Raw genomic sequence first — 26042 nt, forward strand, 5'->3', positions numbered from 1 at the left:
ACTATTCCTTTGTATATTTGCCTTTCTGCTAATGTCAATATTTTAGATAATATTTTGCCAATACATTTTTGGCAAAGTAATGTATAAACGTTGTTGTGTTTTCCTTCTAGCATGTGGTTTTATCTCTCATGCACCACACGGGACCTTTAATCTCTCTGCAGATGTAGTTTCCTGTTGCACAATGTAACACAGATAATAAAGCTTCAGTCTTTATACAGCCTTTTCACCTGCAAAGTTATTCCTAGGTTCCAGTCCCTTGCAAGGCATTCTTTCCACCCATAAACAGTTGGGATCAAAAAAGTTCTAACAAATCTGTTGATTGTTATCCTTGGTGTTTTGGTTATTGTCCTGCTTGTCCTAGCCAGTGTTATGTACTGAGACAATGAAAATATCCCATGCTGTTTTCCAGGGAACAACAAATCTGATAAAACAGAAGTGACATGCTCTGTTTGTAAATTGATCTCATTTTGGGGGAATGAAAATATCTTTCAGAGTTGGAGCACTGCAATAAAATATAGACTACCTATCTTGTGGGGTATTTCCCGCCCCCTGCTATTTATCTGATTTTTGTTCATTTTCATTCTACTTTTCTTTTTGGTTTCTGAGTATTTAAGTACAACATAGTTGATGCAGCAAATACAAACATTGCTTTCAACATGGGGGAGATTCTAAACCTGCCATGCAGTGAAATTGTCATTAGGGTCAGAAAATACCCCAAATTATATTAAAGCAATACAATTTCATTTGTTCTTGCATTTATAGAGTAGAGGGAAAAGTTGCTAATGCAAGGCAAACCCCATTGAAATGAAATTAAATCTATCACAGTGCAAGAGATTTGTTGAAGTGGACCTGTGTACTCCCTATCACCAGCAGTAGATCCACTTTATGTTTAAGGATGTCCCATATAAGACTTTAACAGTTTGAATAATGGACTATGGATTTTGGAAAACGATTTGGTTATGAGAGCATGACTCTGCATTTTATTTGGTTTTAATCTGTCTAATTGACTGATATGTGTTTTAATTGCTTATGTTTAGATTGTTTATATTTTGATGAGATGTAATTTAATATTTGTAAGCTGCCTTGAGTCCCCTCTGGGGTAGAAAAAAGTGGGATAGAAATGAAGTAAATAAATAAATAAATAAGTTTTGGAAGTTGCTTTGCTCTTTGCTTGAGGACTAGGTAAAGGAGTTACTTAGAAGTCCCACAGTGAACTGCATTTACCTCCACATTAGAACTGACATAAAGGAGGCAAAGCAACACTGAACCTCCATCCAGTTCATGGAAGTTCTTTATGCCAGAGCCAAACCATTTAGCATACACTGATCCCATGTTTCCAAGCTTTGTCCTATACCTGTCGTACATTTAGGAATTTACTTTTATCCTATACAAGTCCCCAAGTTACGAATAAAATAGGTTCTGTAGGTTTGTTCTTAAGTTGAATTTGTTTGGAAGTCGGAACAGGTACTTTTTAAGGTATAACTCCAGCCATATATATATATAATCTCCCAATGCTGCCCATAGCTTGCTTATATATATGCTTTGGACAGCATAGGGAAGGGTTAACACCTCTGTGACGTTTGTTTTGATGTCTATGCCCCTGTTCAGAAGGTTTCAACTCACTTTCTGTCCCTGTGATAATTGGATTTTGAAAAATTTGGCTTGTTGTAGAGACAAGGACTGGATATAAAACTTTGGTGGAGAACCTTTTAACCCATGATAATTTTTTCAGGAATTAATTTCCCTTCCTGTTGTCTCACCCCTGTCTGTTCTTAACTATGAGTCATTTGTAAGTTGGATGTTTGTAACTCGGGAAATGCATGTACTTTCCCCCTCTTCTCTTCTGCAGAGAAAGAATGTGACTTGCATCTTAATACTCCATGTGTTTAAAGTTCTTTTGACCTTGGTAGAACTTGCTTAAGAATTGCAAACCAAGGCTGTTTCTATGAGCTCTCTCATTCCTAGTGCTGTCAGCCACTGATAATTCTGTGATCATCTTTTCCCCTCATATTTTATAAGGCTCAAAGACATGGCTAAAATAACAGCTTTATCTCCTTGTATCCTTTCAGCCCATCTGCACATACTGTGGTATATGAAATCACATGATGCAATTCAAACAGGGTTTGGCTAAGAAATTCTATTGATTTGTATACCAAAAAAGTCCTTCTTACATTACTGAAAAAGTATACAGTGAAAGATGCTCATTTAGCTAGCCATTTAGTAAAATTTTGCCATCCCACCATTCATTTATTCCTCATCGAAGCACCTTTCTCCAATTCTCCACAATTGCCTAATTATTTCAAAGTAGTGATAGTTTTTATTAAAATACTGTTCTTGATAGTAAATATATATTTGCTAGAGATATAAAAACAGGTACATTATTTAGAAAAAATTCAGAATTTCTGTGAACATTATTTATACTATGTAACAAACATTGAACAATTTTCTGTTCCTGGATTGAAAGTGTTATTTCCTGTTTAATGTGTAGTACTTACTTTGAAAGTAGTTGTTATAGTCCAGAAACTTCCATTTTTGTGACTGCCACAAACTATGTGGAATTGATTGAAAAACTATAGTAAAATGTGCTGTAGGATGACCTGCAAAACAAGGTTTTTACAGTTTAATAAACCTTTTCCATGTTTTTATGATAGAACCAATTAGGAAGTGACATTTATAAACCAGGAATAAAAATCATGTTACATGGTGTTATTTATTTATTATTTATTTACCATATTTATATCCTGCCTTTCTCTGCCCCTAGGGGCACTCAAGGCGGCTTACAAATGGCACTTATACATGTGCCTTGGGCCTAAGACACAGACATAAAATAGAATTATAAAAATTAAAACAGACATAAAACATAATTAAAATGCATTCCAATATGAGACACGTCATCCAAGGAAAAGGTCTAAAGCTGTTCCCAAATCCATTGCACGATTTCCAGGTTAAAAAACCTTTTTTCACTGTGCTATTTATCAAAGGCCTGCTCTCAAAGCCAAGTTTTTACTCTCTTCCTAAAGGTTAGGAGGGAGGGGGCTGATCTAATATTGCTAGGGAGGGAGTTCCACAGTCAGGGGACTATCACTGAGAAGGTCCTGAGAAGACAACAAATTTATTTCTCTACTTATTTATGTGTTTTCTTTCTCCTGGAGTGGGATTCAATGTGACTTAAGTGTTTTTCCTTTCAAAAGTTTATTGTTTAAAACAGTTATGGTCTGCAAGTTGTTGGCAGCTGTCCATAGCAAGCTTCAAGAAAAGAAAGAAACACTGAGCACAGATATACTGCCTGTCCTTGGAACAATAGTGGGGAGGAAATCTCTTGTCAAATAGCTTAAAGAAGCTCTGGTTTAGTAGATTGTAAATAATGAGTAACAGAAATGCATTACATTTGGAGCTTCGTTGGCATGGCAAACTGATCAAAGATGTTAAGTAAAATTGAATGCTTTATAAAAGTTGCTCTTTTTCTTAGCTTCATACTTAGTATAGTTGTGTGGAACACACACACACAACCATAGAAATGTAAATGTGACCATCATGGCAGACCTGTATTAGTATATGCCCCTCCCATGTGCATGCTAGTCTCCTTGAAATGTTACTAACAATGTAAGACTAACATTTATGCGATTATTACACCAGTCTGAAGATGGCAGTTACGGTCATTTAATCTGCTCACGTTCAGCATATTCAGGCACTCCCTTGATTTCCTTGCAGTTGCAGTAGTGAAGGGTTCTCCAGGGGATAACAAATTCAGATGCATAGATACATCCTATTTTCTACAGTCTTAGAAGCAGAAATATGAGAATGCTGAAGTCCAGGAGGAAGGAACAAGGAAAATAAACAGTTGCAAGTAGCAACAGACACATATCTGTTGCCATATGCTGAAAAACTGATAGTGCCACTCTGTGTCCTGGATTTCCCTGCATGAAAGTTTGTATTTATACTTTCACAATCGGTTTCACTCCTGATCCTGCCTTTCTGTGTTATGCATCAACTCTGCTGATTTTTGTTTTTGTTTTTGTTTGGGGGGGTTGTTGTATAAAAAAGCTAAGGTTAAGTTGAACCTACAAGCTTAAGAGGATTGGTGATGTGTAGAGCTTTCACAAGTGCTGACCCATGTAGAACAGTTTGCATTGTGAACTTCCATGTACGGTGTAATATCCACTTGCAATGTGAATTCGTTCTCATGAAAGAAAGCTCTGTATGTAGAATCAGAAAGTAGCAAGAATCAATTTGTCTTTCATCGGAGTAAGCAAATGGCATATATTAGTCCTGATTCAAAATACTACAAATAGCTCAAGCATCATTTGCATTGATGAATTTCTGTAACAAATAAAGAAGCAAGCCCAGCGGATCTGGTTGCATTACAGCAAAAGTTTGCTCAACATTGCTCTTGTGGAAAGTGAGCTGACATTAATAGCAATTTTAAAGATTACTGATGTCCTAACTGGATCTTTCTCTCTTTCTCTTTTAAGAAACGCAACTGCAGATGCAAAATGAAGTGAATATTTCCTTTGTGTCCCACGTGTTAATATTTGCACCAGACTATTTGAAGGAGCTCTGCGTCGACCTGCAAAACTGGTTTCTGCTCTGCTTTTCAGACAGGATGAGCAAGACAATGAGGGGCTTCCTGTTCTGCAAAACTAGTGCCGACTGCTCTATTTAAAGCAGTTGTTAAGACTTACATGCAAGTGTTCTAACGAAATGAAAGAAGTCGTGCTCTGGTCACCCAAGGAGGTGGCAGATTGGCTGATGGAAAATGCTGTGCCAGAATACTGTGAACCATTGGAACGTTTCACTGGGCAAGACTTGATCAACCTGACGAAGGAGGATTTTGAGAACCCCCCCTTGTCCCGTCTATCTTCGGACAACGGGCAGCGACTGCTCTACATGATAGAGACTTTAAAAATGGAGCACCACATCGAGGCACACAAAAATGGCCATGCCAACGGCCACCTGATCATCAGTACAGAGGCCCCTGCCAGGGAAAATGGCTTCAGCAACAAAACCAAGCCCAATGGAATGCCAAATGGATATAGGAAGGAAATGATAAAAATCCCCATGCCAGAGCCAGAACGTTCTCAGTATCCCATGGAGTGGGGGAAGACCCTTCTGTCTTTCCTTTATGCACTTTGCTGTTTCGTCTTGACAACAGTGACAATTTCCGTTGTCCATGAACGAGTGCCTCCCAAGGAGGTGGATCCGCCCCTACCAGATGCTTTTTTTGATCACTTTAGTCGGGTGCAATGGGCCTTTTCTATCTGTGAAATTAATGGACTGATCCTTGTAGGACTCTGGTTAATTCAGTGGCTGTTTTTAAAATACAAGTAAGTACATTTGTTTCTTGATTTCACTTCCCCCCTCTAATCCTTACTATGAACTGATTTTCAAGGTGGATATCCATCCATCTTGGTAATGATCATGCTTGGACATGCTTAGCTTTTTCACCGTGTGGCTGTATACAGAATAAAAGAGAGCCAGTTAACAGATCCCCTTTTAAATGTTACAGAACATACAGCAGTGGAACATGTGGTGCTTCTGATGGCTGTTGGACTGTAACTCCCAATAGTAATAACTAGGGCTGAGAGATATTAGGAACTTCAGTCCAACGTCTGGAGGGCGATATATTCCCAACCATAAAGTATAGCATGTTTATATTTTTATTCTGAATAATATATCTATAGGCAACATTTCCAAGCAGGATTCAAGTTTTAATATTTCATGTTAAAGAGGCAACTTTGCAATATAAGAAATAGGGCACTTCACAAAATTGAAATAGGAAGTATTTTAAGGCAGCTTCCATATACCACCTATCAGGTAATAGCCCACAAATCACCAATAGTTTCTTATTAATGTTGGGTGCTGATATCATTAAGCCTAATAGAGAAGAACGACCAACTCCTGGAAGCTTCAGCTGCTTTATCCAATGATCAGAGATTCTGGGAGCTGAAGTCCAAAACACCTGAAAGACCAGAGTTTGGGAAACACTGATCTATGGAAAACCAGTGAAACCCACACAGTGTTGGGAGTCATTGCTCTGCAAAACCACATTAGTGCTTTCCGGTGTCTTTAATTTCTTGTTACTCTTGGAAGTAGTGTTGCTGATACTAAAAAATGAAATTTTGACAGTATGCCTGAGAACATTTGCTTCATTGTTGTTGTTTCCTATCTTGTATGTATACAATATTGTGAAATAAACCATAGCAATATAACTTTTTTTAGCCTATCACCATCTCAGACTGACGTTTGGTTTTAAAAACATACGACTACTTTATAGAAGAAAAAAAAAATCAATTTATATTTCAGATAATAGCCTAGATCCAAAGAACTGTAATGCTAGTTCAGTGTTCCTGATAGAGTTAGTGCCCGACGCTTCCAATGCATAGTAGCCATTTACTTAGGAAATAATTCTCACTGACTTTCACTGGGGAAACAAAAGGCTCTGCATAGCAGCTTGTTGCTTCCATTGTCCTCTGAAGGATGCACAACTTCAAATGCATTCATTTAGATGGGGAGAAAGTAAAGTCAGTGCCCTATGAAAGTCAAGGCTGGTACCAATCCTGGGAGATAAGAGCGTATGTAGGGAGAGGCAGGTTCCCATTGCATCCATCCCTCCTGCCAGCTAAGGATCCCATCTGCATTTGGTCAACTGAATTGCTTTTCTTTGCAAAGCTCTGTTCTTAACCATGTTTTTGACTGTGCTAAGAGAAAAGATGGAACATGATTTTAGTGTTAACAGCTAATACCAAGAGACTTACCATTCTCTTCCAAGGACTGCTGCTTTATCTTGTCATTTTGATTCTCTTGGGCTGCTCCTGTCACCATGCAGTGAGAATAATGCATTTCATCTGCTTTAAATGTCTTATTGCCTAAACTTAACAGGATAATGTTTTGTACAAAAATGCTTTGATGCCATCTAGAACAATGTTTATCTTACACTGAAGTTCTTCAAATGACACACAATTTTATTCCCTTTCCCCCAGGTCTATTATTGGCAGAAGATTTTTTTGTATAGTTGGCACACTGTACTTATATCGGTGTATTACAATGTATGTAACTACACTCCCAGTACCTGGCATGCATTTCAACTGTTCTCCAAAGGTAATTTTCTTTGCTGTCATCATCTAACTACTTTTTCTTCCCATGTGTTTGAAACAGTTTAGTCAAACTGATGTATGTGTTGTTTGCCCAGAAGAATTGGCAAGAGTTTCTTTTAAAACTAATTATTATTGCTTGTTGCTTGTAATGTTAGCTCATGGACAGGTTCTGAGAGAATTTTGGTTCAGTATTTCTATTGTCCCGAAGGAGGGAGTTTCTTGGGTTTCAGTTTGAAGACAATATTGTGATTTGCCATTTTGGAATCTGACCCACATCTCTTCCAGTTTTCCCAATAGACAAATAGCATTGACTCACCATAGTTTCTGTGAAAGGTGAGACTAGAACATTTCAGTGTTTAGGATGTGGATAGAAAACCATCCATAGTCTAACAAACAATTTTATTAACATTATTACTGGAACTGACTTGAACACTCAATGTCTACTGGATAATTTACCTTGTTATTTTATATAGAAAACTACTTACTCTTTGAGGTTGTATTCCTTCTATCGATACACAACAGATATTTTCATCATTGACAGATCTGGAGATTATTTTGTTTTGTGTGTGCCTGGGAGCTCCTGCATACCAAAACTCCCAAAAAGTGGGGGGGAAAGAAAAGCAAAACAAAACTGGATGTGTTTGAAAGTCATAATTTTTAAAAATGAATGATTTTCAAATGAAATTACTATCAGTATTTTTGTTGTTAAAATATGTAGTGATATTTAGCTGGGATGCTAAATTGATTGTATGGATCTTTTAGTTAATGGCTATAGCCACATTTTACTGATTATTTTATTTAAATTGAGACTGCTTTTGTTAATTTTATATGTGTAATTTTATGGAAATGTGTCATTGACCTTAAATGTTGATGTACTGCATTTTATGTTGTATGGCACCATCATGTGCTATTTTGTAAGCCACCCTGAGTCACTATGGGAGATGGTGGTGGGGTATAAATAAAGTTATTATTATTATTATTATTATTATTATTATTATTATTATTATTATTATTATTATTATATTTTTAAAGGTGAAATGCTACTCCTTATAGTGTTCAGGAGAGGTCAGAAAAGAGAGACCAATCCTTTCATTGGACAGATAAATATTAATTTGGAGATTATCGAGAAGTCAAGGGCCACAAAAAAAGTCTTGGAAAGGACATATGCAATTCAGGGCTATACATTGCCCATCCCTGTCTAGGCCGGCTGTAGTAAAATGTGGAGTAAAAATAAACAGTTGTCTCCCTCCACCCTACCTGTAAGACATATTCATGTTTTGCTATGTTGTTGTTTATTGTAGTCTCTCTATATATATTTTGATGCTACTTGTCAGCTGTTTTAGAAGGATTTGTGCCCTGAATGGCAGGGATATGAATAACTGTAAAAAAAAAGGCAAGAAAGAGGAATGCATGTATGTATGGATTATATTTATGGCCCGTTCTTCAACCCTAAGATTCCCAGGCTTAGAAGCAATTGATTTAACAGTTTCTTGCCTGCAGAATTTCAATCTAATAAAACACAGTACACTAGGAAAACTAAATGGCATTGTTGAAGGGAATTAAGTCTAGCAGATGCTGACCTCTCTCCTCTCCCTCAAAGGCTAGAGCAAATAAAAAGATATTATTTATATATATTATTATTATATTTTGATGTTCATATCCTGAATGCAACCACCCACTGTTTTTCCTTAAATAGATAATGTGGAACACTAGCTGATAATTGACGGGATTGTCCATGAATGCTCCTTCCAAGGGGATTATTACTTTCCTGATTAGCATTAGAGTACTGCGTACCCTTATCCATTTTTTTCGAGGCAGGACAGAAAACGATATAAATTTATTGGTTATATAAGAAAATATGACAAGTTTTATTGGTCTCTCTCTTGTAGATTCAGCATCTAAAATACTACCTATCCAAGAAACATTATTTGCTAAATATCTCATTTGTGATAGGTTTGTCATTAGGATAGGAGTAGCCTCAATAGTCCTCTTACCAACCAGAATCTGGAAAATTGTGCATAGGGCCAGCAACAGCAAAAAAGATGGGCTTGCATTAGAGATAATGTGACCCCCCCCCCCCACACACACACACACACCATGACACTTTCACTAGCTATGTATTTAAATCAGAAGTTCTTGACCTGTAGAAGTCTGAAGGCCAAGGTGCAAAACTTCAGAGGGCCATACTCCCCATCACCTTAAAATAAATTCATCGAAAAATGTTCTTTTTGTAGAGGAAAGACAAGGTATGACAAAATCCCAAAGCAATGATACTTTTATTGGACCAACTCCAAAGCATAAAATACATTATGCAAGGTTTTGAACTTTCACTTGGCAAAGATGTTAAAAATAATACAAGAGAAAAATGGTGATGACGTTAGAGTCACATGCCACATTATGTCTGAAATGATGGGGCTGTATTGAAGGATTTCAGTACATGTCAGGGCTAGGGACAAAAATCAAGAATAGAAAGGTAATACAGTAATACCTCGACTAGTGTTCAATTCCCTTGTTGCTATTTTTCTTAAACCAACACAATTATAGAAGACACAACAGGTGTTTCTCTAGGAAGCATCCTACATCTTTTCTAATGTCTCCACAGTAGGCTGCCAGAGCTTGTAAACTATTCTGAGTTATGTCTGTATAGTCACTGAGACGATGGCAATACTTTATATCAATTACACTCAGATTTCTTTCACATTGTGAATATTGTTGAACATTATGAGCACATGCAGACATCAAGGAAGCAAGCTTTATTTAAATGACAACCTTTAAACCTATCACCACAAACAATTTACTTTTGTTGCATCTGATTGCCTTGTGTCTCCTATATCTCGTATAAGATATCTTCATAGACATAGAGGTAAATGACTTACTGCTTTGCCAGCTTCTCTCAATTATGTTGCTTTTTTGTCCTTACAGAGGCTTTTTAAAAAAAAAGAAAAAAGAAAGAAAACCAGTGTGCCAGCACTAGCATCAGAAGCCAAAACAAATCTCAAATGCATTATGAATTCCACTCTCATGATTCTTAGGTCAGATTTATTAATGTTTAGTAGATTGATCCCTCATTTATGGACTTGGGGATCTTGCAGTGCCAAGAATGTGGTCATGTCAGCGCTTTGAAAATCTCTGTTAATAATTGGAGACTTGCAGTAAATTGCTCTCTTCCAAAGAAAACCTTCCAGGAATGCTGCATTGTATTTTCTGTAACTGTCTTGTACATATTTAAGCACAGATTTCATTGCTTAAATATGAAAAGTTTGTATTCAAATGATGCTGTTGCTCTCAACTTCCATAGACATATCCGTAGCACCAAAAGCAACAAGTGATACAGTAAGCTTATAAATGCAAATACCTGTGAAATACAATGTTACAATTTTTCATTTCATCTTGACTGATATTTCCCTGCCAAATCAAACACCATGCAGCATCTCTGTTTCACAATTCTGTAGTTCTGCAATAGAAAATGAAGACCAAAAACGTGGAATTTACTGATTTAATCTGTGACTGAAAATTGTGAGATTCAAATTCATAATTCCTTTGGGATTTGTTATACTGTCTCAGACTATTGGTTACTACTGTATTTCTAAGTCAGAGGTTGATGTTCTAAGGCAGAGGTGAACAAAGAGTTGTTCTATGGTTACGTAGCCCCCCCCCCCCAACGTGCATTTGTTACAATCTTGAATTGCTGTTATGGTTATTTTGCCTTCTTGTTGTGGGGTTCTGAGTTGTGGGGTTTTCTCTGCAAGATTTATTTAGAGGAGGTTTGCCTTTACCTTCTGAGGCTAAGAGAGTAACTCTTGCCCAAGACCATCCAGTGGGTTTCCATTTGAGCCCACATCTGCAGATTCATAGCCAACACTTCAACTACTATATCATGCTGATTATCTAGCAATGTACAAAAAAAAAGAAAAGAGACAAATTTTCCTTCCTGGAAGCATATAAGAATAAGAAATCACCTTTGGAATAAGTTGAAGGGTTAGTTGAAGACTAGTGTTAGACACATTACTTGGTTTATTTTATTTCCCTTCCTCCAAATGATTCAGATGTAGAGATAGATTCAAAGGCCTGGGAAAAAACGGAAAAATTGGGGCAAAAACAGTGTATTCCAGTTTTTCCAAAGCCATTTTTTTGCTTGAAACATTGAAAAATGTCTAGAATATGTTGTTTTCCAGTAATAAATAATATAGCTAAGACATAGTATTGAAATTATATAACATGAAGAACTTAATGAAAGTTTTGAGACTTTTTGTTTCTACACCACCCCCCCCCCCCCATTACTCCAGAAGAAAATGGCTTTGGGGGGAAATCCCAATTTTTCCCATTTTTTCCAGGCCTTTCCATCTCTATTCTGATGTGATCATCTTGCTGTAAATAGAAAGAAAAATGATTGTAACAAAGCAAGTTATTTGCTTCTCTTTCTATACTTTTAATTTCCTGGACAAAATGAATGAGTAAAATGACATCTAGGCCAATAACCTCTCTCATAATTAAACACACAGAAGGCATATATTTAGCATCATTTGAGAGAGGGGGAATGTTTACAAAAATACTGTGTTAACTGACAAGATGAATTTTGTAGTATGGATTCTTAATTCTTAATTTCTCTTACACTCTATGAAGCTCCTGTACACAGATACCAGTATAACTATCATGGTTCCATCCTATGGAATCCTGGGAGTTGCAGTTTAGGCAAGGGCATTTAGAGTCCTCAAAAAGCTCTCTTGCCATACCAACGTACGAATCCTAACATTCCCTAGGCTGTAGCCATGGCAGTGAAAATGTAGTCATAGTATTATAATTGAGTTGTGCGGAAGTGGTCCTAGTAGAATTTTCCTTTCCAGTGCCATGTTTGAATGCAAGTTTGCATTTAGCTTTCCTTTTCCTTTCTTAGCTTAGAAAAGATTCACCTCTTAAACTGAAATAACTGGCTGATTTTCCCATTCCCACTCTTTCTTTCAGCTCTTTGGAGACTGGGAATCGCATATGAGGAGGATAATGAAGCTGTTGGCAGGAGGTGGGCTCACTATCACAGGGGCACATGATATGTGTGGCGACTACCTGTACAGCGGCCACACGGTGATGTTGACACTCACATACCTATTTATCAAAGAGTGTAAGTCTGACCATTCTTGCTCCTAGACTAAGTCATGTATTATAAAAGCCCACTGTCAAATGTTTGCTACCCAACAGTAAGGATTTTATGTGGATTAATTATATTTATGTTTAAAAGTACATCTTAGAATATAAAATGTAAAAGAGTTAAAGCAAGGAATGCTGATCTTGTGTTACCAATATATAATGTGAATTGACTGTGCAGTAAGAAATAAAATAATAATACAGTAGAATTTCGCTTATCCAACCTTCGCTTATACATCTGTATTAGCCAACACAGTTTGCCTTTTAGTACACAGTGTTTTCAATACATAGCAATTTTTAGTGCTAAATTAGTAAATACATTAATTACTACATAACGTTACCATGTATTGAACTGCTTTTTCTTTTGATTTGTTGTAAAACATGATGTTTTGGTGGTTAATTTGTAAAATCATAACATAATTTGATGTTTAATAGGATTTTCCTTAATCCCTCATTATTATCCAACATTTTTGCTTATCCAACATTCTGCCAGCCCGTTTATGTTGGATAAGCGAGACTCTACAGTAATAACTATTATTATTATTGTTGTTGTTGTTGTTGTATGACACAGCAAACAGAATAGATATGCTGGATTTCGTATCACAAAATCACAAGTTGAACACTTCCCAAGTGTCTAGGACTGTGTGATGTATTTTCGGATGATGCGTGCAGAGCCCAGCAGGGTGGCTTTTTGCAGTTGGTAGATCGTAATTTTGTCAATGCCTATTATTTCCAAATGCCGGCTGAGATCTTTTGGCACGGCACCCAATGTGCTCATCACCACCGGGACCACCTGCACTGGTTTCTGCCAGAGTCTTTGAAGTTCAATCTTGAGGTCCTGATAGCGGCTGAGTTTTTCCTGTTGTTTTTCGTCAATGCGACTGTCGCCTGGGATGGCGACATCAATGATCCAAACCTTTTTCTTTTCCAAAACTGTGATGTGAATAATATTAATAATAATAATAATAATAATAATAATAATAATAATAATGGAACTGTGAATAATAATAATAATAATAGCAAATCTTATGAATATGGTTTCTGACCCAAGAATTGTGCTGAAAGATCTAGAAAATGCCTGGAAATAACTTATTTTGTCAGATGTGAATACATGACACCACAAGTATTGACCCTGTGGATATGGGGGTCAGCACAGTTTTTTAAACCCTTTGTGCTACATATCACATTGGGTAAAACTCCAAGACATCCCAGAGCAAATCAGAAATCACCTTTCTCATATAGTCCCTAAAGGATGTGAGGTACAAATCAACACCAAAATATGTACATAAATACTGTATCTTATTTTTAAAGTGTGGAAATGTAAGAGAGATATGAAGGAGGAGGGAGCTGCTATCTCAGGTGAGATGGAGGGCATGGGTGGCCCTGGGACATGGGCCAATTGCCCTCCTGTTACTAGATCATACATTTCACATCCTGGATTCATTCTGTCCTATTTATCAAGTTGCTCAGCATGTTTGACCCACTCTCCATATTAAGGTGTGTATCCTCCCCAGATTTGCTCCAGAGAATTGGAATGTATATCTAAGGTGATTTTGTTCCCGTTATTTTGGAGAATATGTACTGATAGAGTCAACAGCCAAAATAATCTTTTTTCCCCAAATTCATGTTACATTGGTTTATTTATAAATGTTGCTGTGCCTAATTCATTAAATACCAGCCCATGGCATTGTAGTTTATTCCAGTATTGTCCTTCAAAGCATGCTCTGGCCAAGGAAATGTTAATGAGTTTGTGAATTCACATTTACTTCATTTCAGAAGATTTTTCATGCTTTAAATTCAAACTTCAGCTTGCACTGTAGCCACAGAATAGGGGATATGTTACAATAAAGAAGAGCAGATGATGTAATTTGCCTCATCAAGGTGCTCTTGTTTTACCATTGTTCCAAACTAGATTACTTTGCAAGCAGGCCCTGGAGGTGAGTGGGCCCAGACCAAAGCTGAGAGGAGGCAGGAGGTGCGTGTCCGGGTGCGCGCGCATGCGTGTGCACCCCCCGCTTCCTCTTGGCTTTGGCCTTGGCCTGCTCGGCTTAGGCCTGCTGAGCAGGCCCAGACCAAAGCCGAGAGGAAGCGGGGGGTGCGCGCACATGCATGCACACATGCGCGTGCACCCGGGAGCGCCTCAACTGCGCCCCCTACAGAATGGCACCACAAGCAAGTACCTGGTTCGCCTGGCGGTTGAACCGCCTCTGGGTATGTTTTAAAGCCACAGAAATGGATGAGATTGATTTCAGCACTTCATTCCTTACTGCGGTATTGCGTTTGTGGATTATCCTGTATGAAGAGTTTCTATTTGTGGTATGCCAGCATTTCTTCATGCTGTATAGAAGAATGCAATTGTGTATATGAAATTAATGCATGGGGCCCTGTGTTCTTCCTTATCTTCAGATTCACCTCGGCGATTCTGGTGGTATCATTGGATTTGCTGGGCTCTCAGCATAGTTGGGATGTTTTTTATCCTCTTGGCTCATGACCACTACACTGTGGATGTGGTGGTGGCTTATTACATCACTACAAGACTTTTCTGGTGGTATCACACGATGGCCAATCAGCAAGTGAGTCTCTTTCCCCTTCCCTAAAAATCATACTTAGATTATGGCAGGCTAAAACCTTTCTTTTCAGGTGAGCTTTTATGTAGTTTAACAGGTTTCTAACCGAACTATGTATTTTTAATGTGTCCTGTGTTTAATTCTATTTTATTGTTTGTGTTCTTTGAGTTTTAATTTACATATTATATGCTTTTGCATGTGTGAGTCTCAGTTGAAAGAGAAGAAGTGGGATATAAATACTACTGCTTATTATTATTATTATTATTATCATCATCATCATCATCACCATCATCTCATGTATAGGGTGGTGACTGAATCCATTACAGTAAAGTTCAGTAGTGGTTTGCTTAGGTGGAGGGCAGGTGGAGAGTTACATTTACAACCTCATCCTACGGGCTAATTTGCCCGTCGTATGCCGCTTGCTTTCCCCTTTTGCAACAGAGCCCATTACATGACATACATCTATTTCCTGAGGGGCTCCATGACAAAAGGGGAAAGCAAGCAGCGTACGCCACCTCTGCAGCAACATGTCAGGCTTCCCGTGTTGCCTTTGCAACAGTGGGGGGAAGCCAGGTGGTAGACGCTTCTCCCTGTGGGATGGGGCAATACAGGATGTGGGGCAAGAGGTTCTCCATGCCCCTCACTGCATGGATTCACCACAATGTGTGACGAATCCCAACCTTAATGTGGTAAGATCCTAAGATACTCTTTTGTGTGGTGTCTAGTCAGAATGGTATGCACAAAATTGCATATTACACTGAACCAAAAATATTGTCAGAGTAGAGAGAAAACATTACATGGGTTATGAACAAGATAGGTTCTATATGTCTGTTCTTAAGTTGAATTTGTATGTAAGTAGGAAAAAGATATCTTTTGCTTTCTGTGCACCTATTCAGAGGATTTCACCTCACTTTCTGTCCTTGTGACAATTGGATTTTGAAAATGTGGGGTTGTTGTAGAAACAAGGATTTGGTACTAAAGCTTCAATGGAGACACCTTTTCCCCAGAATTACTCTTCCGGGAGTGAATTCCCCATCCTTGGGGTAGATTTCTTCTCACTTGCTATTGTCTCAGCCCTGTTTGTAACTAGAGGTCGGATGTTCGTAACTCGGTACCTACCTGTATTCAGGAACTAGAGTTTCCAGCCAGCTGATACTGTCCTTTGCTGGACATAGAAGTGAATCGTATGTCGGTGTTGGCAGGGCCAGTCCTGTGGGTTTTTACCCCTGTGATCTTTGGCCTTTACTCATTGCCAATCCATAATATCTGAAGATGAATACTTAACTCTGGATGTGTTCCCTCCACTCTTTTCTTGAGACGTGTACATGTTCTGTTTTGCAGGTGCTAAAAGAGGCTTCCCAGACTAACCTTCTTGCACGGGTTTGGTGGTACAGGCCCTTCCAGTACTTTGAAAAGAATGTCCGGGGCATTGTGCCCCGCTCCTATCACTGGCCATTTTCCTGGCAAGTGTTGCACCTGGGTAGACAGCCTAAATACAGCAGACTTGTGAACGATACATAACAGCTACAGAAAGGAGATGGCAAGAGAACTGTCCAAAAGTGCTAGGAACTCCACATGACGAGATGCCATAAAAATTGAACTGCTCCCTCTCCTCTCCTCTAATTTTTAACCATTACCTTGACTTAAGTCTCTTCTCTTACCTGGTAAGCACTGTGATATTTTTCTCTCTCCAAAGGATCTGTGATGGACAACAATAACGAAATGGTAAATTATCATGCACTGTATACATTTCTTGTTAATAGGTTTTGGATTTGCATTGCTCATCACCATGTTTCTTTGTATATGATGCAGCAGCATAAACAACAATAACAGCAACAAAAAGGCTTTTATATCATAAGTTCTGGTCTTTCCAGTCTCGTCTGGGAATAAAGCATATTATTTTCTTGGGAAAACATAATTTTCATATCTCTTGCCCCAAAGATTGGGCTGTAAGCCATTTTCTAACAAATATCTATATGAAGGTTTATAAATACCTGACTAGGATAATATACAGGAATCTTTCTACCTGTTTCACTGAAGCTACAAATGATAGACGCAGAAAGGTTTGGTAAACTTTGATTTTGTAAATCTGCAGTGACAGTGTCAAAAGGTGCAAAAAAATTATTATGTTGTAAAGTGATTTTCTAAGTATTTCCTAACTTTATTTTTCAAAATGATAAGCGTAAAAATAAAATCTAAGAAGATTTTTACATGTCAGAGAAAAGAGGTAAAATTTTAAAAAATGCTTCTTGGGAGAGAGATTTGTCTGTTTCTAGTGCCTTTCTTGTCTTGATAGTATGGTCAGTAGACAGTCTTTCAAAGCTTTTATTTAAATAAAGTATTCCATGAAACCAAGATTATATGTATTGTACACTTTACTAAATTTTGATTTTATATCTAAATTAAATTGGAAATCTCTAGCAATGTTCAATGACTGGGTTGGAAAGAAAACCAAATATGATAATCGATACTTCACATATTGTGGGGAGCAGGTCAGAGTGAAATGTGCTTCTTAAATTACTTCATTGTCTACTCCATACATAGATTTGAACTATAGCAAGAAAACAGCCATGAATTCCTTTTTATAAGATTTTTTTCTTTCAAATGATCAGTTAAAAAATATAAAATTATAAAGAAGTTCTCATCCCTGGATGAAAAAAATATTGTTGCAAAACAATTGATTTCTTTAAAACAAAACTGTGCAGAAACTGCATGTAACTCTAAAAAATTCAGTCCTGCCATACATATTGTGTTTGGGGGAAAGTATTCTATCCTATACTTGCCAATGTGCAGAACAAAATAGTTTTTTAAGAATGAAGAAGCATATATATATCTATATATATATAAATATATATATTCATTCTGTATTTTACGTGAAGCAGAGTTATCTTCTGTAGGGTTTTTTGTGTGTTCAACAAGGTGAAATTTGTATTGTAAAACAATAACGGTGAAGGAAAATAAAAAGACTTTTAAACAAACAATCTCCTCATTTAATGTTACATGTCAAGTGGCAGTTTTGGTTCTGGTATTCAGTGTATTTGTTTTTGCTCTAAAATGTGGGTTTATGTAGCTCATTGTTCAGTCATTATACAATTGATCCCTTAGATATTGTCAGTGAATGAAGAACGCAGACAAATTTGAAACGAAGGTTAAAAATAACCCTGCAGTCATTAGGCAACCTAATTTCAGAGAACCATACTTGCATTTTGAACAGCTGATCTGCATCTGATACACCCACAACAATAGCTGATCTACATCTGATACACCCACAACAATAGATTAGGGCCTTAGTGAAAATGAGACAGATAAATTGCAGAATAGGGCACACACATTTTTTAAAAACATGTGTTGCATGTGTCGTTAAAAGTAAGTCTCGAATCTGAAAGGAATGAAAATACGGCAACTTCCTAAATCTTCAAAGCTGCCACCTCTCTTAAGAAACCTCACCGAGCATCGCTCCTTTGTTTCTTAATTTCCCATGCATCTTTTCCTTGACTTATTGGTGCGTCAAACTGAAGCCATTATGCACAACTTTGCTCAGTGTCTCAAATCACTTTTCTGTCCTAGGGTCCTTGTTCTGGAAATGTGCAAGTTATTATATTTTGAAGTTAGCATATAACAGTATACGTCCATACTGCCGTACTTTGCTGTGGTATAAGGCCCGTACTGTCTGTACCTTTTGTGTCCCATTCATTAGCGCAGTTTGTAATACACATCTGAAACAGGAAAAGTTGTTATTGGCTGCTAGACAGCTATTGGACTGTAATACTCAATATCCTTCACTACTGGCTTTGTACGCAATGTCTGATGGGGGTTATAGCCCAACAACATTGAGAAAATCACCATTGCCTACTCCAGACCAGGCAAGAGATGGAAGAAGGAGCAAACAGACTTTATTTCCAGTACTATAAAAATTAACCTGGAGCAGCAAGAATTTTTTTTAGAGGAAAGTAAGGACAATAATGGGAGAGAAAGGCAGAAGGTAGGAGTGAGGTTATATTGAAATGTGATGGGAATGAAAATAAACTGAGTTTAAGATTTGGAGCGTTAGTGGAGGTCTGGACTGGGAATTGCTCCTGGATATTGAGATATTAGGAGTAGATAGTGCCTTTTATCAGTTGTGGCAAGTTCAGCAAATGTGATCCATTAGATCTTGAGCAAGTTACTTGTTACTGGTTACATTCAAACCACTCAAGCACTTGGGAAGTTGTCATACTTTGGAAACTAAAGTTGGTGAGGACAATTTTTTATTTCTTATTTTTGTTTAAATAATGTCACTTAAAGAAATAGACAAAAGTTGGTTGGTATAATACTAATGAAACACTCCTTCTAAAACTATGTAAAACTACCCTGAGCATGCAGGGTGACTTTGAACTAATATACATTGCGGAAGACACTGGATTAGACCTTGTACTGTGGTAGTGTGTGCAAAGTCAAAACGTTATTGCTAAACTCCTAAGAAACAGAACCAGAGAAGGGTAAACCAGATTATCTGGTTCCTACATGTCCAAAAATAGCGTACAAAATGTTCTAGCCTCAACGTAACAGACAAAACAAAGAATTAAAAATGCAGTTTTTCCTCAAGAGAGTAGAATGTCGATGTATAATTCATTGCTGATAATCCCGACATGACATTAATAAGCTCTTGGTGCAAGACAAACAAAACTAAACAACCACAAAATGCAATACAAGATCATTGAAATAATACCTCCGCATATTGTGAACATGGGAAATATACAGTAAACTGGTTCCCTCTAGCTTCCAAGTCTCAGAAATGACTTAAGCTCTAGGAACATTTAATTGGCTCAAAAATCAATCATGCCATGCCCTGTCTATTAAATAAATTGCTAGACACAGTGAACATGGAACAACAAATAGACATGCCTAAAAATATGTTCTAGCTATGACAGAACAAATGTACACTTTCCTAATTGAGAATAAACACGTAACTCTTGCTGGAAAGTTTATTTCCAAGTGAAAGAAATCTTAATTATTTGATTGGTTTAAATGTGTGTATCAATCAAAATTTCTGAAAGGCAAGCAGGATACTTTTCTGAGTTGAAGAATACACCATACTAGAAGAGTCCTTCCTATATAAGTAAGAACCAAGACCAAATAACATCATACTTGATAGTTCTGCTTTTTACAAGAACTGTCAAGTTTCAGCAATTTTGGAGGTGGGCACCATGGGATACAGACAGCCCTGAACAACAGTTTCCTTTAACCAAGTAGACCAATCCAAATACGTATAACCAACTTTCACATACATGCTCCAAATCCAGCAACAGCCTTCAGTAATCGGGTTTCCTTTTAAATTTTGTAAATGCCCTTTTCTATTTTTTAAATAGCATGATCACTGAGCAATGCACTTACCTGGCCGTTGTTAAGACAGAGTGAGAAAAGGCCTAGTTTCTGGTTTTATAGTTTAAATATAACTCTCGAGTGTTTGTGGGTCTTGTGCCCTTGCAAAATGCATAAGCACTTCCAATGCTTTTTGTTCTTTGCTTGAATTTTGTGTGTAAGGTTAATTCACTGATCTTGGATAGATGGAAAAAACATGTCTGTGTCTCAAGGAAGAATATGATAGAAAGTAAAGCAGAATGATCACAACCAGATCCTCTAAAGCAGTGGTTCTCAACCTGGCGTTTTAGCCTATAACTCCCAGAAATCCCAGCTATTCGGATTTCTGGGAGTTGAAGGCCAAAACATCTGGGGACCCATAGGTTGAGAACCATTGCTCTAAAGCTTGCATCTATGAAACTGGTGCTTAGTTTGCCACCTTCTGCAGGAATGTGCAACACATTACATCATCGGCCTAGTGTGTAAATGTGTTTATAAGCTAAATAAGAATAAACATTCAAACCAAATGATTTTCAAGTAGCCCTCCCAAATGCCCATTCCAAAGGAAGGGCTAATGATATGGAGGCAATGGCAATCCCAGAAATAAGCCATTTGAACTCCTTACACACATCTACCACTTTTTAATAACCTGTTTTTGGATGGTCCACTGTTTCAACAGATCTAAATTATTGCCATTTCTACTCTTAGTTTGCTCTTTTGACCACTGCTGCTGGTCTTTTGCCATGCTGGGTATTCCCCCCCCCCCCTGATGATTTGGTGCCATCTACAATTTAGTTTTGCATTTAGAAGCTAAAATAAGCTGAGTTCCGGCCTGCCCCGTCATTTTATGTTGCCTGCAAGGCTTTTAATGCGAGGGCAATAACTCATAGTTACATTTATATGGTCTTACAATTACAGCCAGCCCTTTGAAGGCAACACATGGTTATGCTTGCCCACTTTCTAGATACTACCAGCATCTTGGTTTTTCTAGTTAAAGCTTATTCCTGGAATCACAGGGTCAATGAGGCTTTAACTGAACTTTCACCCTACCCCATTCATAGAAGTCTATGAAAGATCCAGATGACATTCTCTTTCATTTCTAGCTAGTTTTCCCCTTGTTTCTTGCATTGTTTTTTTTCCTAGAAAAAAAATCTATTATGGAAAAAGCTGCACAATATCTTTTTCTTTGTGAACAGTTTGTTTGGAAGCACCCATAGTTTCTCTTCCAGTAAGTACTCTAACAAAATGAAATGACTTTCTGAATAGGTTATGTGTTGCAGAGCTAGGAAAACAGAACAAACTGGATCCAGATTAATGGCTGCAATAGTGGGAAACTGTAATTTCTCTTTTTTCTGTCCTCTCTGAGATGCAAGTAGAGAAGCTTTGTGTTAAACAGAGATTATTGATATGATTTTATTTATTTGTTTGTTAAGGAAAAAGGGAGTTATATATTAGCAAGGAAAAGCCTAACATGGAAACTAGCTGGAAGCAGCATTTGGTAGGTTGCCATGGTAACACAGCTTCCCTTGGGAGAAAAGGGGCGTGGCTAAGATGACAGTTAGAGCATATTCCCTTTTAAAAGTTCAGTTGCTGTGAGGGTTTAAAAAGGAGTGGCTGTTAGGGGTTTGAGAAGAAGAGTTGCGGTTAGGTTTTGGAAAGATTAGGAGCTGTGGAAATCAGCTAAGGACGGCAGCTTATGGTCACTCAGGGGAAAGGCTGGGAATATAAGCTGACCGGGGGAGTTTAGTATACTGTGTTGAAGAGAAGTTATTTAAGAAATATCCATTCAAGAAATACTACATTGTAACTTAAGATCCGGAACGTTTACTGATTGAAACCATACGCTTATGTACCAAAAATAAACTTGAATTTTGTTATTGTTCATAAAGATAAGTCTCCTTGCCTCTCTGTAAGCCTGTTACCTCACGTTGGTGGCAGTTACCGTACTTTTCTATATAAGTTACCATCTTTACTCATTTAAACCCATCAGTTCTGTTATCCTTCCTTATCCACTAAATCCTCCCTGTCATACATTCACACATCCTCCACCCCTCCCTCTCATACGCGCGCACATCTCCTCAATTGGAGGCAGTGGTGGGATTTAGAAAAAGATTTCCCCCTGCCTGAGTTGAGTACCACAAATTGGGCTCTCTTCAATTGGTGGCAGCGGTGGGATTAAAAAGGATTCCATCCCTGTCACCTCAGTCCTCTTCAGGAAGCACCCATAGTTTCTCTTCCAGTAAGTACTCTAACAAAATGAAATGACTTTCTGAATAGGTTATGTGTTGCAGAGCTAGGAAAACAGAACAAACTGGATCCAGATTAATGGCTGCAATAGTGGGAAACTGTAATTCTCTTTTCTGGACTACAATTCCCATAAGTCTTAGTTGACATAGGCAATATAAAATATACTTACTGAGTGGTAAACTCCTTGAATCCAATTTAGTTTACTTCTTTTTTTTTCCGTGTCAGGAGCAACTTGAGAAATGCAAGTCGCTTCTGGTGTGAGAGAATTGGCCGTCTACAAGGACGTTGCCCAGGGGACTCCCAGATGTTTTGATGTTTTTACCATCCTTGTGGGAGGCTTCTCTCATGTCCGCGCATGGAGCTGGAGCTGATAGAGGGAGCTCATCCACGCTCTCCCCGGGTTGGATTCAAACTGGCAACCTTCAGGTCAGCAACCCAATCTTCAAGTCATCAGTCCTGCTGGCACAGCGGTTTAACTCACTGCGCCACCGGGGGCTCCGATTTAGTTTACTTCTAAATAAATGTACATAATGATAGCTTTAAGCTAATTCTACTGAATCCAATTGTATTATTAATTTAATACTGAAACAGGGAAACCTTGTCTCCCAATTTTATTCCTAACCAACCAACGCTACAAATAGGCTTTGATGATGAGAGTTGTAGTCCAACAGGGCTGTAGTTTCCCAATCTTTGGACTAAAAAGCATGATTGATGTAGCTCCAACAAAAGAGAATTGTGATAAGCAAAGAATAGTCATTTTTAGAAGCATACAGAGTAATGTGAAGCACAAAACCACTGGCATTAAAAGGAGAAAAATCATTTAAGTAAAAGTCTGGAAGAGATTCAGTCAGGATCAGCAGTTAAATGTATTTGTCAACACACCTACTTCCAAATGGCATTGCCAGTCTTTATTCAGGACAGAAAGCAAAGTGGCATCTCTCTGGGGTTGATGTCTTCCTCGCTTAGCATTTCAGACAACAATTTCAGTTCTGCCTGATTGCTTTTGTATCTCTGAGCCCTTATATATAATTTGCAAATGCTGGCGCCACAACCATATTGACGTTCAGCCTGTGCCAAAGCCCTCTCATTATATCAATGTTCTAATTAGGTCTCAGATGGTTGTTTATTCTACTCCATCCTAACTCACTGCTTCTTTGGAGACAATGGTGGAAAGAGTGGAGCATTCACATGAAGAGGGCTATAGAAATCAACATCTGGAAATAAACATACAAACCACCTATTTGTAGGAAGTCAGAAATAGGTTTACATCAATAATATCATGTTTTTTGCTTAGTGTAAAAGGAGATATCAGGATATTTGCGGTAATGTCTTGTCTGAATTATTTCCTCTCTGCTTGAAAACAGAGAAGAGTCATCTCCAGATGGTCGTGTTTCTATACAAAAGCTTTCACCACTTGTTAGGACAGTGGTTCTCAACCTTCCTAATGCCACAACCCCTTATAATACAATTCTTTGTGTTCTGGTGACCCCCAAGCATAAATTTTTTTTGTTGCAACTTCATAACTGTAATTTTGCTACTGTTATGAATCTTATATGCAGGATGTATTTTCATTCACCAGGCCAAATTTGGCACGAAAACCCAATACGCCCAAGGTGGGGTTGGGGAGGGGGGGGGGTAGATTTTGTCATTTGGGAGTTGTAGTTGCTGGGATTTATAGTTCACTTACAATCAGAGAGAAGTCTGAACTCCACTAATGATAGAATTGAAACAATCTTGGCACACAGAACTCCCATGACCAACAGAAAATACTGGAAGGATTTGATGGGCACTGACTTTGAGTTTTGGAGTTGAGAGTACTGTGGACTCAAACAATGATGGATATGGACCAAATGTGGCAGGAATACTAAATATTCCCAAATTTGAACTCTGGTGGAGTTTGGGGAAAATAGACCTTGACATTTGGCAGTTGTAGTTACTGGGATTTATAGTTAACCTACAATCAAAGAGCACACTGAACCCAGCCCACAATGGATCTGCACCAAACTTGGCACACTACCTACATGGCTAACATTAAATACTGGTGGGATTGGGGGGGGGGCTGTTTTTGAATTCTGGGAGTTGTAGTTCACCAACACTCAGCACTCCGTTCCAAACTGGTGATGGAACTAGTAAACCTGCCACACATACCCAACATGCCAAACTTTGAATACTGGTGGGATTTCGAGAGGACTGACCTCAGAGGTTGGGAGTTTACCAACATCGACAGAACAATGTGCACCCAACGGATGGATCTGGATCAAACTTGGCACAAATACTCAATATGACCAACTCTGAATACTGGTGGGGTTGAGAGGGGGATAGACCCAACATAATGGTAATTGTAATTCTCCCTGCATCCAGAGAACCCTGTGACCGCCACCGATGATGGTTCTGAATCAGACTTGGCACACAGACCCAACATATCCAACTGAGGGAGAAAGAGGAGGAACAATGTAAACATGTTACCAAAGGAAAATATTTTGCATGTTTGTATAATTTTTTTAGCACTATTTACAATATTTTAAAAATAATAAAAACATTTCTCCAAAAAAATGGGAGATACTCTATGCCAAAGCTTCTTAAGCTGTGGGTTGTGACTCCATGTAGGATCCCCCTAACTGAGGCATGGGCAAACATTTTAGAGAGGGGCTGCATGCTTGACTGGTGCAGGTCAGGGAAGGCCGATATTTGGAGCGGGGGAGAGATCACCGGGGTTGGTAGGCTGTGGGGCAGTTTACATGGGAACAAAACCCGGGGGGTTGGCGTGAGGAAGGGAAGGCCAGGGGACATCACTAGGAAGGGGGGAGGTCCTGACCCATGACTGTGCGAGGGTCCCCAGAGAGCTTATCTTTGAGAAAAAATGTCAATTCTGGCTTTTAAGTAACTCATTGAATTAGGAATGTTTGAACCCATAAACCTCATTGACCCTGTACTCTCTATTTACTGACTGAGGCCAAAAGTCGAAGCCAGGAGTTGTAACAATGCAGCTACTGCTTCTGCCTCCACTCACCAGCAAATTAGTGATTGTGTTAAACCCCACTGGCATAGGGCACTTCCACACAGCCCTATATCTCAGAATATCAAGGCAGAAAATCCCACATTATCTGAGTGTGGACTCAGATAAACCAGTTCAAAGCAGATATTCTGGGATATAGGGCTGTGTAGAAGGGTCCTGAGTCCAACTGATCAGAGACAAAACTCTTTCAGAACGAAAGAAAAGTTTTATCCAGGACTAAAAAACTCACAGCGAGTAGTTACGTCTGACCCTTTTAAGAGCACAACCACTTTTCTCTCTTAACAAATTGAAGTTAAAACGGCAATTGTATAGACCAGGGGTTCTCAAACTTTTTCAGCTGTGGGGCCCTTTTTGAAGCAAAAGTTTCTCGTGGAACCCCAATAAATGCAGATGAATGGAGACTGTTTGTGTGAACTAATTCACAGAGTGCAAGGGGGGAAGGAGAGAACAATACAATATTTAAAATACTTTAACCAACATAAACTTAACATTATTTCAGTGGAAGTTCCCAGGGGAAATTCAGTCCGACCCCCTTCTGCCATGCAGGAAAAACACAATCAAGGTACCCCTTGGGCAGTGGAGGGAAATAGGGTTTTGGAAGCAAAGGAAGCAAGGAGGAGGGTCTGGGCATTGAGAAAA

General features: G+C 38.3%; 1 protein-coding gene across 6 annotated transcripts in view; it reads left to right on the plus strand.

Annotated features, from left to right (window-relative positions):
- The window catches only part of sgms1 (sphingomyelin synthase 1), a 101212-nt gene extending 84057 nt beyond the window's left edge, over positions 1–17155 (plus strand). For all 6 annotated transcript variants that reach the window (XM_062976196.1, XM_062976195.1, XM_008116302.3 and 3 more), the window contains 5 exons: positions 4473–5324; positions 6981–7098; positions 12057–12210; positions 14640–14806; positions 16142–17155. In XM_062976196.1, coding sequence (XP_062832266.1) covers positions 4702–5324; positions 6981–7098; positions 12057–12210; positions 14640–14806; positions 16142–16321 — 1242 coding nt within the window. In that variant the 5' untranslated portion in view covers positions 4473–4701 and the 3' untranslated portion in view covers positions 16322–17155. The remainder of the gene's footprint in view (positions 1–4472; positions 5325–6980; positions 7099–12056; positions 12211–14639; positions 14807–16141) is intronic.
- Positions 17156–26042: the final 8887 nt, after the last annotated feature.

This window comes from Anolis carolinensis, chromosome 3 (assembly GCF_035594765.1).
Source record: "Anolis carolinensis isolate JA03-04 chromosome 3, rAnoCar3.1.pri, whole genome shotgun sequence".
Taxonomy (NCBI): Eukaryota; Metazoa; Chordata; class Lepidosauria; order Squamata; family Dactyloidae; genus Anolis; species Anolis carolinensis.